Source organism: Heloderma suspectum, chromosome 3, assembly GCF_057233095.1.
Source record: "Heloderma suspectum isolate Gila_16-S chromosome 3, 16-S_ref, whole genome shotgun sequence".
Taxonomy (NCBI): Eukaryota; Metazoa; Chordata; class Lepidosauria; order Squamata; family Helodermatidae; genus Heloderma; species Heloderma suspectum.
Genome location: NC_139460.1, coordinates 236350574 through 236368855, shown reverse-complemented (window position 1 = coordinate 236368855; position 18282 = coordinate 236350574). Strand labels below are relative to the sequence as shown.

At 38.8% G+C, this 18282-nt stretch overlaps 1 protein-coding gene across 3 annotated transcripts in view; it reads left to right on the top strand.

The window, feature by feature from the left end:
* DOCK1 (dedicator of cytokinesis 1) overlaps nucleotides 1-18282 on the top strand; it is a 556714-nt gene that overhangs the window by 43564 nt on the left and 494868 nt on the right. For all 3 annotated transcript variants that reach the window (XM_084841443.1, XM_084841442.1, XM_084841444.1), the window contains exons 2-6: nucleotides 1260-1343; nucleotides 9063-9103; nucleotides 11222-11277; nucleotides 12982-13078; nucleotides 14252-14400. In XM_084841443.1, the coding sequence (XP_084697569.1) occupies nucleotides 1260-1343; nucleotides 9063-9103; nucleotides 11222-11277; nucleotides 12982-13078; nucleotides 14252-14400 (427 nt within the window). The remainder of the gene's footprint in view (nucleotides 1-1259; nucleotides 1344-9062; nucleotides 9104-11221; nucleotides 11278-12981; nucleotides 13079-14251; nucleotides 14401-18282) is intronic.

Here is an 18282-nt window from a genome sequence, read left to right as displayed (position 1 = left end):
TCTCCCCCCACTCCCCAGGGGGTAGAATGTATACATTTGATGCATATCCATCTCATGTATATTATTGACTTGCACACTTTTTATTTTATTGTGTTTAAATAATAGCATCCTTTGGATTATTATGTTCATAAATCAGGCAATTTTGGGGTAGAATCGCGCAAATTATTGTAGCCAACCGAGAATGAAAAAATGATTACAAAAGTCCCTAATATTTACATATGACTCTGTCTTGCAAATAGGTCTACAAAACATACTAGTCCACATATATTTTTAAAGGTCCACTTCTGCATGCTTATGTTAGTTGTTTGTGGTATACACTGGGAAGATTTTTTTTTTGTTTTTAATCAAAGCTTTTGTGTCTGGTTGCTTGGAAGTAGTTTTTACTTGTCACAGGTAACTGGGTGAGTGGTTTTACTTTACGGCTATTCTTATAAAGTTATACCACTGCCACCTATGCATTTGAATCAAATGCCACCTATGCATTTGAAGCAGTTTACAATTTAATCTGCTATTTTCATTGTTCATTTCTTTAAAACATTTATAAGATCAAAAAGGCTCCTGTACAGCAATCCATTTAAATTGCAATACTCCTAATAACAGCACCAGTCAAATGACAAAGGCAAAATCATAAAAAATACTCACTACCACCCAGTCACTGCAGGCTTTTGCAACCTGTTCAACCAAGTTGGGGAAGGCTAATCTAGAACTTGCCCTTGGTCCATCAAATGCCTGAATGCCAGGAAAGAGTTAGTATGAGATGCCTTTCTGGGAAGGGAGCAAAACCACTGAGAAGACCTGCTCCTTACTTGTTGAGCTTCAGAGAGTGGGACCACCCAAAGCAAAGTATCCTTGAATGACTTAGAGAAACAGGTATGAGGAGATGCTGTTTCAGATGTTCAGAGCCTAGCCTACATTTGTTACCCTGATTTTTAATGCATAGTTTACACAGATTTCATGAAACTTTGGACACAAATTGTATTTTCAGGCTGCAATCCTATAACCATTTATGTGGGAATGTTTAAGTTCCATTGAACTCTATAAGGTTTTTCTTCCCAGGAGGCATGTATAGGATTGCAGTATCAGTATCGCAGGCTCAATCCATGTATGTAGTTCAACTTGGTATGTGCATAAGAGGCTTCCTATGCAGAGTGATTTCAACTATGTTTTTTTTAAGTTTCAAATAATTTGGTGTTATTCCTTTTGGCAGTGCATTTTTGTTAAAAACATGACCTTTATTCCCCTTTCTCTTTTCCCTCTAGCATTCTACAACTATGATGCCAGGGGGCCAGATGAGCTGTCTCTACAAATAGGAGACACCGTGCACATACTCGAGACACATGAAGGCAAGTGGAACAAATGTTTCTTCCATAGTCATTATTCTTGCAGTCACTGTTGTAAGCTTTTGGGTTTAACGTGTCTGCTTATTTTAGCAGATGAGTTCTATTTTGAGACCTAATGAAATATTGAAGCATGTAAATGGGCACAAAATTAACAGTCACTATACATTAAATGAGCAGGCATGTGGTAACTGATGAATAACTTTTCTAAGATGCAAATTTCTTGTTCTTTTTTTCTTTTTCTGCAAAAACAAGATTAATGTTTTGGCACCTTTATTTGTATGGATCTCTGGTAGCATCTGTTGAGTGGTTAGAAAGGTGATTGATGTTCCTAGGATACCCTCAGATAATATATGATCTTGAATAATCTTGAATGCTGAAAATATAAAAGATATTTATCGTCTAAATTACACATACTCCCATGTAAGTTGTATCTGCTGCTTGCTTAGCCCTTTCAACCCACCTTTTATTTGCATTCACTTCCCTCTAAAGTAAAGCAGTATATGTTCTAACATACTAGGATATGTATTTAATCTTTTCCCATCATATTTGAAGGTTGTCTGTGATGTGCAGAACCCTTTATTAATATGGAGCTCAGGACCCTGTCCAGGGTTCTTCCCCAACCCATTTAGACCTCACAACAATCCTGTGAAGTAGGTTAGGCTAAGAAAGGGTGACTTGCCCAAGGCCGCCTAATGAGTTTCATAGCTGAGTGGGGATTTGAACCCATGTCTTCCCAGTCCTAGTCAGACATTCTAGCCATTAGAATAAGAGATCTTCTAGGTTTACTCCCATAGGTTCTATCCAGCATTGCTTGCCTACCTTTATATGTGATCTGCTTTCAAACCCTCTGTGTGTATCTAGAAATAAGCAATGAAAACTGCAGCTCCTTAATAGTTTCAGGTGCATACATTTTATTGATTCCCCACCCCCCACCCACCCTTCCAGCCTGGGGACTTATTTTCTTTCTCATCAATATGTATGTTTGCTTGCCTTTCCTCTAGCTTTTTTCCTCTGACCTTTTCAGACACAAATGACAGATGCAGTTGCGCCATTCCGACAGACACTTTACCACACCAGAAAGGCTGCTTGTATAAAATGCACCCAGTATGGGGTCTCTACTACATTTGATAGTGGATGGAATGCTCCCCCTCCCTCATTTGTTTATGTGATTTTTAAAAGAGTTCTTGGTAAAACAATTGACACATTAATATGTATTGTTCTAATGCTGTTGAATGCTTTTTACTCATAAAATTTTAATTAAAATGTTTACTTTAAAAAGTCAGGGTTAGTTTGCTGCCTTATGACAATGGCATATACAAATGGAGTAGCCACATAAATTGGGTTCTTTTTTAAAAAAATCTCTATTTTATTTTTTATAAATGAAATAAACAATACCAACAACATGGTCAAAATCTACAGTTTCCAACATTACAGTATTCTGGGGAAGAAAAAAAAATGAGGAAAGCAAAAGAAAGAGAAAAAAAGAAAGAAAAAAGAAAAAAAACACAACAGTTTATATCTAAGCTTCAATGAAAGCAAACCAAATATCCAAATATAAATTGGGTTCTGGACATATAGATTCTGTTGTAAGTCCAATCTGTGGTTTGGCATTATGTTCATAACTGGAGCTGAATAGAGCCATGCTTCAGGCTTTCACACTGTTTCTTCATATGCCAGGGATTTCTAAACCAGCCATAGTTTGCCATTGGGCTGGTTCACATGATCACCACAGCCCAGCATAGCTTATTTAAGCCAAGGCGGGTTATGGTTCATGCTAGCAGCCAACCCTCCAATAACTCTACAACAGGCAAGCTGTTGTTCACTTGACATGGCAAGTTGCAGCCAGGACTTGAATAGGCAACTTGGCATCCGTGGGCATGCACACCTCATGGTGGCTTAAATAAGCTACGGTGGGCTGCAGTGATCATAGTGACCTGGTTTGTATGATCACCACTGCAGTTAGCAAGCCACAGTACAGTTAGCAAACCATAGTCTGCTGCCTTCGCATGATCGGCAGACGGTTAACAAGCCACTGTGGCTTGTTAACTACTCTGCATGTAATGGTTGCATGCTGGCCTAATTTACTTAATTACCCTTGCTGGCATGGCTTACCATGTTGTATGAACCCAGTGAGGGTGGATTGTTTCTGTGGTCAACAGACCACCCAGAACCCGTGGGCAGTTCTAGGTTTCTGTGGTGGTTTGTTATCCATGGCAGCCATCAACTTGTTCCCAGTTCAGGCAACACAGTAAGGTAAAGGTAATTAAGCAAAGGTAATTAAGCAAATCAGGCCAGCATGTGACCGGCATGCACAGAGTGGTTAACAAGCCACGGTCTACCAGTCATTTGTAGTTTGGTTCTATATATCCTCAGCTGTGGCAACCATTTGTTATATACAACTATATATATAGAATTACATTGGGGCCACTCTAGGTGAAATCTGCTTAATAGTAACACATTTTGGACCCTATAATTATTGGAAGCTGTTATGATCCTATTATTTAGTACTTCAGAGAATACCAGCTTTTCTGAGGTGAAAGATAATGTTGCAGTTCATTTATTTTTAATATAAATCTTCTTGCTAGATGGCTCACAGTCATGTGAACAGTCATGTGAACCAGCCCAGTGTCTGAGGGCAGCAGACTATGGTTTGCTTAAACCATAGAGTGTGCTCATATCAGGATCTCAAACCATAGTTTAGTGTTAGGTTTGAATGCAACCATAGTGACTATATGTAGAGAGTAAGCTTGTGTTTGTCCTGGAAAGGGATCCTTGCTAGGGCAGCTATTGTTATAAGAAAGGCAGAACAGCTGTGCGTGTTTCTTCCTTGCCGTTTCTGTTGATAGCTGGTGTATAGTCACAGTGAATATAGTATGATCCTTTTGTATGCTCTGTGCTATTCAACAGGGGTTGGCAGAAGGCAGAACTCCAGATGTTTTAGACTTCAGCTACCAGAAATCCTTGCCAGCATGGCAAATGATCAGGAATGCTGGGAGTTGAAGTCCAAAACATCTGGAGTTCTACTTCCTGCCCACCCCCGCTGAAAAAGACTGTACTAGAGAGCGGCTGCATACATTACTGCAGCCAGATTAACTGTGCACATCACTGCTAATGTTTCAGTCCCACGGGTGACATCAGTCCATGGATGGAGCTTATGTGCAGGTAGCCAAAGCACATGCACGCACACCCATCATGTTATGCAATGTAATGTTCGCCTGGGCTCCTTTTAATTGATTAGATATGTCAACACATGAGGCTATGGACCAAACTACATGTGATGTTAATATGTGGTTTAATGTTGCATGTATTTATTTATTTTTTTAACTGTATATTGCAGCCGCTGCAGTGCCTGATCAGGACCCTAGGGAGAGGAGTTAACACTTTCCTCCTGTGCTGCAGTCCCACTGATAAAAGGCTCTCTGAAGATGCTATGAGCCCTGGGAAGAAAGCATCCATTGGTGCCAAAGGGAGCTTTTCCATGTCAAATAGCAGCATTGGGAAGAGGAAGATTTTCTTAGGTCTGTGGCATGGGAGAAAAGTGTTAAACCCCTTCTCCATGTACTGTGCTCCTGATCGGGGGGCCCAGCAGCTGCTATTTACAGTTGCGGGGGCGGGGAGGGGAGAGATGTACATGACGTTTAAATGTGTGTTTAACACCATGTGTAGTTTGGTTCTATATATCCTCAGCTGTGGCAACCATTTGTTATATACAACTATATATATAGAATTACATTGGGGCCACTCTAGGTGAAATCTGCTTAATAGTAACACATTTTGGACCCTATAATTATTGGAAGCTGTTATGATCCTATTATTTAGTACTTCAGAGAATACCAGCTTTTCTGAGGTGAAAGATAATGTTGCAGTTCATTTATTTTTAATATAAATCTTCTTGCTAGATGGCTCACAAATAAATTAGGTGAAAAATCTTTGACCTCTTTTTTTGACAACTGGAGAAGAGAACTCTCTTCTCTTGTTGCTCTCTGTCTGCAGTTCTTTTGACCATAAAACCAAATGGTCGATAGAGATCCTCCAGGCTTCCTCAGGTATATGTTAATAATCTGTCTTAGATGAGGCAGGCAAGCCCTGTACATAGCTTGCACAAAAGCATGAGTGTAATGGGAAGAAATTAGTGATGTAGATACATACTGAAACTGACTAGTCTTTTTACCATCTTTGTTGTAATATTTGTCTATGGCTTCTCTAGAGGATCAGAGGAAAAAAGAACCAATATTTACTGAGACTAACATACAGAACAGTTTACAATGCAGGTTTGCTTGCCAGTTTTGTGCTGAATTGGGTACAGTTTGTATGAAAGATCTCTCCCAATTTGCCTGGCACAGCACCATCACTCTATGTGAATGACTATTGTGTGTGAGATTTTTTTTTAATTAAACAGTCACACTAAAACAGAATGGGCTTGGTAGCAATAAAAGCACATAATGCTGATCGCTTGCAGATGTGTTGTGAATTGGGGGGCACAATGAACGAGAAATTACCTCTGTTTCCCTGGCGTGGCATCCTGCGTCCACAAATGTGAGAAATATTTTGATGGGCTGAATAATTACACTACAATAGGATTGTCTATGGGGGAATTTTGTATAGCTGGATGAAAGATGGAGAGGTGCTTCTGGCACATTCACACTGAGTGCTTCGGAGAAGGGACATAAATTTTTACTGCAGCAGGCAGTTCAAAAAAATCTTGAAAAAATGTACTTATTTAAATACTCATCCAGGCATCAGCAAATATCTTTGTTTACTCACTTTCTGTTTTCCTCTGCTCCTTACCAGACAAACAGGATTATCTGCTGTTTCCATCTACTGGAGAAGGGTAGCCTTATTGGGCACATCTTACGAAGTGCTGCCTGGTGCAGCTTGCCAGAACTAAGTGCTTAAGCAGTTCATTAAGAGTCCAGCTGCTCTGATCTGAGGCTTACTAAAATGCTGAGGGAGACAGGAAGTGGGAACCCAAAGACTATGTGTTTTAGTGAGGTAGGCCCTGTTGGTATAGAGTAAAATTGGGGAGGGGAGGGCCTTTACCCAGGTCCAGAGGTCCAAGGAGATCTGGTCTGGGCTACTAACCCATTACCATGAGGAAAAAAGTTGAGGCCAAATTGTAGATCATGTGTAAGAATGTTTATCGAACTCATTCCCATGTATTTGTATAGGTTAGGTGTCGGGAACCTGCAGCCCTTGGCCTAATTTCATGCAGCTGTCAGTCTTATTTCAGACCCCTTCCACATGCAATCACTTCACACCTTTGTCAAGAGTGAACTGTCCCTTCCTTGGCAGCTTGCTGCATGAGAAGGATGAAGGAGAGACAGAAAATGTCCTGACAGAGAGAAAATAGAGTAGCAGAAAGAAAAAGAGAAAAGGAGTAACTCACCCACTTCTAGCTCTGGCCCTGCCCACTGCTGGCTTCGGCCCCATTCACTGGGAACATGAGGGCCCCAACAGATTGCCCACAATGGAATGTGACCCTCGGCAGAAAAAGAAAGTACCGCATCCCTAGGGTGTCCAGATCTTATACATTTTGCTGGAAACAATCAGAATCGGTGTTAAAGTAAAACAAGGAACATTCTGAATAGGGACCCAGGCTCTACTAGTCTAGGCTCTTAGTGTGGCCACAGCTAACTTAAGCCCAAAGTTGTTAAGCCCAAAGTTAGCTGTTAAGGGCAAACCAAGTCTGTTTTGCTCAATGTAGAATTAATTTAGGAAATTCATTAACACTTCAGAGGGAACGCCCATAGATTGATGGCTGAACACATGCTTTTCATGCAGAACATTATACTTGGCATGTCTTGTGGTAGCAGGATTAGGAAGGATGTCTGCCTCGGGGCTTGAAGAGCTGATGCCAATCATCAGAGATAATATTGAGGTAGATGAATGAATGGTACCAGATGTTGGGAACAAACAGCAGAAAGTGGTATCCTCATCATACCTTGCCAGGACTAAAAGCAGAAGGCTGTACAAGATAGACCTTACAGTGTAATCCATAAAAGTTATGCATGAAGAGAATGAATTTAAATCAAAAACACATGTGCTAAATTGGGACAAAACACTAATATGGCTGCATTAAAAGTTCTGTTTAATCAGATATTATGTTTTTGTCTATTTAGCAAGTTAAACTGAATAAATTAATTGGAAATTATTCTATTTTGGGTGGTTATACTAAGCACATTCTGGAGGAATCTATTTGTAGTTTACTTGGACTGCAATCCTAACCTACTGTGCTCTGGGCACAGCTTTGCTGAAGTCAGTTGGATGACCCCAGAATTAAGAGTTTTGGAGGCTGTTGGCTGTTTGAATCCCAGGTTATATTTTTGAAAATATATATGAGAGACTTTGAAATGTACATGGTGTCTCAGAACAGGGTGGGCAGAAGGTAATTCTGAACATACTGGTTGGTAGTTCTGTGGAAGTTTGCACTAGATCAGGAGGGGTTTCTAGCTCCCAATTGTTTAACAGTAGCAACAACAAAATAACTCTTCCTATGCCCAGATTATACAGCTGAAATGAAGAATGCCTGGGATAACCTGAAGTGGATTTTTCCACTTCAGACTCAGTGTGATGTAGTGGTTAGAGTGCTGTACTGGGACTTGAGAGATATGGATCCTGTCCCCATTTGGCCATGAAGCTCGCTGGGCGACTTTGAGCTGGTCACTGACTCTCAGCATAACCTAACTCCCAGGATTGTTGTGAGAATAAAATGGAGAAAAGGAGGACCATGTAAGCCGCCATGGGTTCCTTGCAAGAGGAAAAAGGCAGGATATAAATTATTATTATTAATAATATTAATGGTAGTAGTAGTAGTAACAGTTATTGCTATTATTATTTTTGTGTGGCAGGCTTGGGAGGACAGCTCAGTTCTGGTACTCAAAACAGATTCCTGGGCTCAAAATTTTGTGTATTGTATATGTCTTTTGCATCAGTTGCTGGCTGGTGGATCTCCGAGTTCCAGTAGAAAAACACAAAAAACAAAGTAGAGCCTGCAGGCCTGAAGTCTGCTCACCCTTGTCTTAGACTTTCTTGTGGCATGACTATTTTCTCATGACAGATTGTGATCTTGCAACAAGGTACAAAATAAAAGCCTATCTGTATATAAAAATTTAAACCAAGCATTCAAAACCAGTTCACTATTTTGAAAGATGAATGCTCCATTTACCTATCAGAAAAGTGATATGTTAACTGTCCTAAGGATAGCTATTCTATGAATAAAGGAGATTATATGTTTTGTCTGTGTACCAGTATTTTTAGTGGGCAGGTTTGCTTATTTTTCTTTTATTAAAAAAATTGTGACCACCTTTCAGGATATAATAACCCCCACAAGGCAGCATGAAATGTCCAAGAAAAATGTCATAAAAAATAAGCTCATCAATTTAAACTCATGCATCCCTTAAAAATAAACAGTTCAAATTAATCCAAATAAAATGTGAAGTGTTAAAAACACACACACACACACAACCCTGATAATGACCAAGCTGCACAGACTTCCAAGGAGAGTAAAGTGTGAACCACCACTGTAAAAGCCTTGCCCTGGTACCCATCTGTCTAGCATCATTCAAGAGTAGAACCTTGGACACTGATCTTAATACCTGGACAGGTCTGGTTATGTAGCACAAATACCATTTGTTAATTATAATAGATCTGCACCTATGGATTGTGGGTATGTGCTGGCTTCCAATCAGTTACAAAAACTTATTAAGAAATATTCTCTTCTAGGTTGGTACAGAGGTTATACTTTAAGGAAAAAGTCCAAAAAAGTAAGTATTTTGCTTTCACAGTAACAATTTCATTTTTTTGGTCTAATGGCTTAGGGATTTCAATATTCCATTTCCTTTCAAAACTTTTTATTGATTGGTAAATTAGAAACTTTTGTGAAATAAAAGTCTAAGTGGCTAATGCTCCACATGTTTGTTAGAACAATGGATGACTCATAAAATGAATTTGCTTCTTCAAAAACAATAAGCACTCTTGTGAGATTTTCCCTCTTTCCCTACAAAAATTACTGTTGATTAGCATTCACATGTACTTATATTTTCAATGAATAATTACATTCTGTTTAACATAAGTACTATCTGTTTTAAGAAACTGCATAGGCATTAAAATGTTTGCATGTAGAAGTGGGCAACTGGAGAGGAAACTGTTTATTCACCTGAACTCATACCTTGTAGGCTGATGTAGGCATATTCATATCTGTATACAGGGTAAAAAAAAAAGAAAAAAAAGATGATAGTTGACACACAGAACGTGGCTGTTGTCAGATCACTTCTTAAAAAGAACTATAGAGCGTGTGAATTTCACCATGCAATTTCAATCATTCATTCACTATCCACTTTCAGGTTCTTGCAGACTTAAAACCCCAGTCCAAGATGCTTAAAACTCCATGATTCACTATAGGTTTATCATGGGGTGTTATTGAATGCAGTTCATTGTGATCTATGTTCAGTCCTTAAGGGCTGGATCCAATGAACTATTTTAGTCATTCCTCTCAATTTGAAAGAAAGGTTTTCTATGTGGCATAGGGAAATGCTCAAGAAACACAGGTCAGAACTTCCCTTTGGTGTGTGGAACTATCTTTGGATCTGGCCCAGCCAGATATCTGTGACAATTCAGTCATGTCAGTTTGTTAAAGTCAAACACCTTGGCGACTTGTTTATACTTGCCTGGTTTGGATGTAACAATAAACCATGGCTTATCTATTGTACATGAGCCTCAGGTGTGCTTGCTCCGCAATCCATTCTCCTCCAGCGCTGCTGTGAGGAGGAGATCGGAAGCTAACAGTTAACATCCAGACCCTAAACTGTGGTTAATTTTAACTAACTTTAGTTGATGCAAACCAACGAACTGTAGTTAAGGCTAACCACATCTTTAGGGTTCAGACATAATGCTGAACTGTGGTTTGATTCTGACCTCATCCTTGCAGCTGCAAAGGAGAGGGGAGGGGGGACGTGCAAGCCCAAGGCTCATGCATGTAATAATAAACCACTATTTATCATTATGTCCGAGCTGGGTTTGCTGTGGTAAGTCTAAATGGAAGTGAAGGTTTGCAAACTCCTCCTCCTGCTCAGGGGGACCATAACATGCAAGGCTTGCCTAAGCTTGTTCTTGTAATGATAAACCATTGCTTAGTACTGTATCCAAATGTGGCTACTGGAAGAAGGCTTTTGCATCTTCTTTGGATCAGAGATTTGGTTAGATCATGGTTTGCTACACAGCAATCCTATGGGATTGCTACTTATTAGAAGGAAGGCTCCAATCCCGGGGGCTTCCAAATATCCTATATCCTTCTAGGCTGCTGCTGGCAGTGTGGAAGGAATGACGGAAGTAATTTTCACCTCTCTGCACTCCTTTGCATTCCCCCCCCCCCAGATGGGCCTCTGAAGTCACGCTGCCAGGGACGGGGCTGGGGCAGCCACAGGATACAGCAGATCCCGGCCTCTCCCCTCCCCTCCCCTGGAACACCCCTTTTATGACCATAACGAGATCATCCAAGGTCACTTGTGTAATCTTGGAAAGCAGGTGCTGTTGGTTTTTCCCTAGCAGCTCCAAGGGGATGGGGGGAGGGAGAGGATCTCAAGAGTCTTTGTCCTTTGTAGGAGTGTCTATCGCTTTGGGAGGTAGAATCCAAACAATCCTATGTCCCTGGGACAGTCGCTGTAAGATAGGATTGCTCTGTCAGTCAGTTAAAATCATCTGCAATATGATGAGCAGAATATAAGTGAGGTTTTCTTACTGAGGTCTGTCAGTTTTTCCAAAACTTTGTGAAGATAACATAAAAATAGCATGTATAGAAAAGAAAGAATAATTATTAATTTTGTGAAAACAAAATTTTTCCATGCAGTGAAAACTCTCCAATCAGTTTCTTTTTTCTGTTAAAGGGCATATTTCCTGCTTCCTATATACAGCTTAAAGAAGCAATAGTTGAAGGGAAGGGGTAAGTTTTTGGTCTTAAAAATTTAATGATGGCTTTTTTTGCACTTAATAAAACAAATACAGTATATGACTATGCATAGAAGTGAAGTCTAAACTTTAATTCCGGCTTTGAAAGATCATGGTGGGCAAAGGGACAAGGGGGTTGAGAAGACAACATGAATAGTCTGATCTCTGGTGTAGGATTGTTGTGAATCGTTACGTTAGCAGTAGACTGAGTGAAAGCATGAATATAAATATTCAGTTACCTGGTTGATGTTCTCTGTAATCCTATGAACTTCAGATTTAAACATTTATGAGAATATTTGTTCGAGTTGTTATATTTGCAGAGAAAATTGTCATGACTGCAAAGCATGTTTGTTATGCAGTATTATTTTTCAAGATTCAGCTGCTATGTATGTTTGCGAACCTTTCTCCTGCCGGCCTAGTTAGATATAGTAAGGAAGGACTTGTAGAGATCTGTCATGACAGGCTTCCACTGAAGTAGCTGGCTTAAAGGAACCGCCAAGCAAAGGGACCTTGTCCAGGACAGTCAAAGAAAGTGGTGATGAGGGATGAGAGTGAGAGAGAGTAGTTGGGCATGGGACTTGCCCCATTGCAGACAGAAGTCTGGATTGGTAGGGTTTTTTTCAGGGAACAATACTTGCTCTAAATACTTCAGGGGAATTAATACATGTTGTTTTCTTTGGTCACGCATTGTATAATTACTTCACCATTAAAAATGTATGTTATCTTCGCCTGCTTTAGTTTTTTTTTTATACCTTTTTCATACAGTTCCTGGGCCTTTTAAGCCATTTTTTCCTGATAGAACAAAGGCAAATTGCATATCTGATACCCTCCAGCAAAGATCTGTTATGAAGTGCATTTTCCAGATCACAAATCTTTCATATAACCCTATTCTGCCAGATCTTTATTTCTTTGTATTGAAGAACAACTCTATTTACAATTCAGATGGTGATGTACTCTGTTGTCTTTTGTGCTCAGCTTGCAGATTTTGGGGGGCTGTTCATAAACAAAATGTGATAATGGCAATGTAGTGGCCAATTAACCATGCTGCATGTTGGAAGTTAGAAAGCTGATACTTCAAAAGAAACGGTCAGACACAAAGTCTAAAATGTATAAAAATTTTGGAAGGTACAGGCCTGAATGGAAAATGACTATTCTTGTGTGTCTGATTTATTTTTATGCCCTTTTAAAATATGTAAATGATGAAAGCGCTAATCACTTGATTACAGTATAATGGCACCTTCCTGACTGATTGCAAAGCTCCTTCAGTTAGTGCTGTACTTCTGACATACTGTGTAATGTAATAGTTGTACAATACTCAGGTGATGCATCAGATAAATGTAGTAATTAGAGGTGCGAACACTAAAGACTTGCAAAATAGTTTTTCTTGTCTTTCAGACTAGCAATGTTCAGGGTTGAATAGAATCCCTCATAGTCACATGTGATGTCTAGTTGGTTTTCTGCTTATGAGTACCAAATAATTACTCTGTCTTGAGTATATCCATTTTAGAAATATATTTTATGGACGATACAGAAGTTTTTAAGTAAAAAAGAATAGGATAGGTTGTGTAGAACAGCATAATTAAATGTTAGTATCGTCTAATCATTGACACAGTGATAGTTAATAAAATTGTGTGTTTTCTGCTTAATTTTTTCTTGTCTTTTTTCTTTATTAATCACTCAATGCCACCCAAATTCATAGACAACATGAAACTGTTATACCCAGTGAACTACCGCTTATTCAGGAGGTTACCACCACCCTACGGGAATGGTCCACAATATGGCGGCAACTGTATATTGTAAGTACAGTGGGTTTCCTAAGAGGCTTTGCTTTAAAGGGGCAGTATGCCTTTGGTACTTGAAAAAAATCTGTCATGCTAAAGATACTAGTAATAATATCAGTCTTTTAGCTGTCAAAAGAGTACTGAGGATCCATTTACGATGACTATGTGTTAACTTCCAGGAAGCAGGTAAATAAATTAAGAGGACATGTACATCAGTAAATAATAATGACTGTTCCAATACTAAGTTTATCTGTATAATAACCTCCTCCCAAAAGGAGGCAACTATTGGGCATTGCCAAAACATAAGGTTAAAAGAGGCATTAGCTGTATTACACCTCCAGCAATTAGCTGACTTAACTGAAAAACCCTTATTAAAGAAACATTATGGCATCCAATAAACATGAAACAAGAGTTTTTGCTGAATAAGGTGTAACCTGAGGTCCATTGATGATACAGATGCTAAAGCAGCAATCCATTGATTAGGCAAAATGGGATGACCCAGTTCCCTATTCCATTCCTGCTTAAGACCCTGCATATCATATTTATTTACTGATAATAAATATTTCTAAGTATGGATCATGGGTCGACTTTTCATATATATATATATATATATATATATATAGATAGATACTTTTAAATCGTGGTGTTACATTCTTTTTTCTCCTTTTTTCTTTTTAATGGTTTTGTTTTGACAAAATTCACAATAAAAATTAATAAGAAAAATATATTTGGTTTATTAAATTTAAAAATATAGTTTATTCAGGCAATAATTATGAATGTATTAACTGAGATTACTTTTAAATGTTTTTAATTTTAATGATGATTTTATGAGAAAACAAAGTTATTCATAATACAATTTAGGTTCTTAAAGCATATATAAAGAGTTTTTCTTTTTAAATATTGCATCTTTTTCACACACACCCCAATTTCTATTTTTTTCCAAAACTTCCCTGGGGGAAAAAATTATTTCTTTCTATGGCTTCAACATTTCTGGAAATGTTATATCTGGAGGGTGAGAGGTGGTGACTTCTAAGGCCTCACAGTTAATTTCACAACTGAACGTTATTTGAACGTGGGTCTTTTGAATCCAGCTCCAATACTCTAGCAATTCTACCGCATTGTCTGTTGTGTATACTCTCCTATAAAACCTATAAGAGAACTAATTCATAGTGTTTTCCTCTCTTACAGCAAGATAACAGAGAAATGTTCCAAAGTGTAAGGCACATGATATACGATCTTATTGAATGGAGATCACAAATACTTTCTGGAACCCTACCCCAGGATGAGCTCAAGGAACTGAAAAAGAAAGTCACTGCCAAGATTGATTATGGAAACAGGTTTGCGAAGTCTAGTTTGACATGTGTAGCATTCTCTTTTCTTTACTGCATGTAGGGTTTATAAGTGGGACCTGCATCAAAACATTGTGGTATGGAGTACTCCTGTTCATTGAGCCAGCCAGCTAGCTATGCATTCTTTCAGAATACTCCATTTAATTCCCCCAGCAAGGGGTGTGTGGGGGGGGAGTTGCAAAGGCGGGATGAGAGATGGCTTTGTGGGATTACAGACCCTAGCTGATCAGCGCTATCCATAATAAGTTTTTACTGCAAATATGTAGAGCTGATATTTTCAGAGCTCGAGAATGGCTGTAGCGGTGGAGGAGGGTGGGAGTGCATGGGCCTGAGGCTCATTTGGACTTGTTCCAGCTCATGCATATTGCACTAAACTATGGTTTGGCCTGACATGCAAATGCTGCTCTTGAGGGCACTTCCAACTCTGCCCTATTGTTGAATAAACATTACACCGGTCTTACTGGTCTGCCCTTAAAAGCTCAGTTCTTATAATCTTAAAACTGTGAAGATCTAAACTTTAGAGTGAAGATAGATTTAACATTTGAGATACAATATGCAAAGGACTGCTGAGACTATCCCAACAACCCTGCAAGGTAGGACAGGCCAAACCTGGCCACAAATCCCCACAGTAACCCAGTAGCCTTCCACCCAGACCAATAGGCACTGAAATTAGCACTGAAGTTATGCAGAACACACCACACCAACTTATCAAGTTGGATAAAAGTTTATTGAAGGAGAACGGACAGTTGGGGAAGGGAAGGGCAGAGGTGGTAGGTTGTATAGGAAATAACAAGCAGGATTACAGCAGACAGAACACCCAGGAACACTGAGAACCTTTATTGGTTTGAACACCTGCATTTCTAAAAGCAAATGCCTTGGAATAGAGCAAGTCTTTGTCCGAACCACTTCTACTACACTTAATCTCTTAACTCAGCCTTAACTTTTTAGAAAGAAGTTTCCAGTCCTCTCTATTGCGTCTTTATCTTTCAGATTTGTTTTACTCACAATCAAAATAAATTGCTGGAATAGAATCTAGCTTCTGTTTACCAAGGAGCATGATATAAAGGTTTAGCCATCGTATGTGAACTAGTGGTTTAGAGGCAACAAAAATGAGCTTTTCAAACAGTTGGTTCCTCCACCCTCCAAAACAATGCAGAGGGTTTGCAGCAAATTGGGAATTGGGGACTAATTGCTGTGACAGATATTTATCTTGTACAACTATATGCATTGTAAATATTTTTCCTAACTCGTTATATGAGTAATGTTAACATCAGTTCCTTGTTTGAAATGTATTGTTTTTGAGGGTACTTTCATGCTCAACCCATTTTTGTTTTTTTAAGTATGTAACAGAGTGATTGAATGATTTGGGGAAACTGATGTGGTACCTGCCTCCTGATTGTTCAAGTGAAAGAGAGTTCTGCTATTCAAACTGTTTTGTATATTTTTTACAGCAACACTCTAAAAAAGTAATTTGTAAAGAGATCAGTGGAGAATCTTTGTGTTTGTAGTCTTTGAAGCTGGAGATAGATATGCTGCTGATTTTGTAACTTTTGTGCTAAAGATAATTTGCTTGTCACCAATTAATTGGTTCAAATCCCAGCTGAAACAATAAAGTGTGGATGGTATCTGGATAAGATGATTCTGGGCAGATTTCTGAAACACTCGATTAACTCCAGTTAATTTTAGTTGATTGATCAACCAAAAACATTTTAACCACTTACAACCCAAGTCATAAAAAGTTAAAACAGCATTAACACAAAATACAGTATAAAAAAAACAAGCCAAGAACAAAAGCCAACAAAAGTTATCCTCTACTTGACAATTAACCATTTGAACAGCCATAAATGTGTTGCAATCAGAAAATAAGAACTTAATATTAGCAATATCATCAGTTCACCTGATTGGAATCTCCAAGCAATTTCTTCTTTGACATATCCTAAGTAGGACTGCGAAGTAAATGGGTTACTTGCAGTAATATTTATGATATGCCAAAGAAGATATGCTCTACTGATAGAGCTCCAGATGATTTGCAGTAGATAAGCAAGGATTTCTGACTCCCTGTGGTTTAACAAAGCAAAACAGAAAGCCCCTTGCTCCTAAATTAGGTTACTAAAATCAAGAGAGCTTGCACAGAAAGAGGCGATTTGTGTGTGAAATGATTTGTGTGCAAGTTCCAGTTTTGTTGTTGAAAGCAAATATCTGAGCTGAACATGTGCTCAGAGTCACACCTTCTACAGTTCTGTGGTTCCATTCCTGAGCCATGCTTTTGCACCTTAAAAGCAAAGGTAGCTGTGTTGGCTGTAAGAAAAAAAAAATCCATTTAGGGCAATACACTGATTAGGCTAATGCAAAGGTCACAAAAATGTGCAAGCTTTTGAGATCTTGAGATCTCTTAATCAGGCAAAATGTTACAAAAAACAGGTGGGGCAAAATGAGGAGGCAGGAAAAGAAGACTGACTTGATGCTAAGTCATAAAGGCAATTTCTAGAGCCATTTAAATCTGACTTTAGGCTCGGTTTTGGAACAGAAGCTGCCTTGGTTGCCCTGTGGGATGACCTTTGCTGAGAGAGAGAAGGGGAGAGCAACCCTGTTAGTTCTCTTGGACTACTCAGCAGCTTTTGATGCCATAGATCATAGTACCCCCCTGGATTGGATGTATGAATTGGGGGCACCGTTTTACAGCAGTTCCATTCCTACTTGGATCACCGTTTCTAAAAGCTGGTGTTGGGGGATTACTACAGGGCTCAATTTTATCCCCCATGCTATTGAACGTCCTCGTGAAACTGCCGTGCATGAACTCAGTGTTTTAGAACATGTCCCAGAATTTTCTGGCTGGCTTTTCTGGTAGATCTGCAGAGGTTCCTTGGAGAAAGAGTTCCTTCAAGTCAAAAGGTTTGGAAACAATTTATAATATGGGATTTTGAATATTTGAAAAGCTGTATTTTTGGAATTATAGTGTTAATGGGTGAGTAGAAGCTCTGCAGCAAAGTTTTTTTCAGGTCTCTCACTGGGGTACATGGCATGACTGCTTTCTGGAAAATCAGCTATGTATACTATTGAAATAGTTCTTGCCTTTCCATCCTCCATCAACAGAAATGGTTATGAAACCCCCACTAACACCATTATGTCATAGAACATCTATAGTCCATGATGTGGGCTGTTCTGTCCCATATAATTAACCAGATGTTGTGGATATTATTTGTTGGCTATTATATTTTGCCATCTGGATAAGGAATGAGTTATTCAACCTCCAGATGCTAAATGTTCAGACATTATAGGACTTCTTGTACTGTAACTTTATTCATTGTTGTTTTGATGGACTAATTAAATGATTGAAATGTTCTGTTTAGAACTGGGAAGAGAACTGAGTTTGGATCTCTGAGTAAAATGTGTACCATAAAAGTATGTAATGTTTGTTTCAGTGAAGCTATATATTGTGCTTTCCCTTTAATGAAACAAAAATGATAATTTCACATCAGATATCTCTAGATATAAACATATATCGTGCCTTCAGTAAATGCCCTGTGGACTTCACAAAACAGCTTGTCTTCCCACCCCCCCTGTTTTCTGAAATACTGTAAAAGCAGCATTTTAGTTTTATTTTCTGTAACAAATGCAGAATATTTATGAAATATATAGTTGGTGTTGGGCTTGGGATTTTAAAATGAGTAGTGCTGATTGGCTATTGGAGATATCCTAAAATTATCGTTAAGGAAGCTTTAAACAAATAGGAGCATTTGATAAAATCACATAGCAGTGCCTGTTGGAAGGGGAGTTACAACATAATCCTCAATTAACTGTGCATCCTCTCTCTCTCTTTGAAATTCTAGAAGACAGGATATGAATGATTCAGAAAGTTGTATGTGGTCA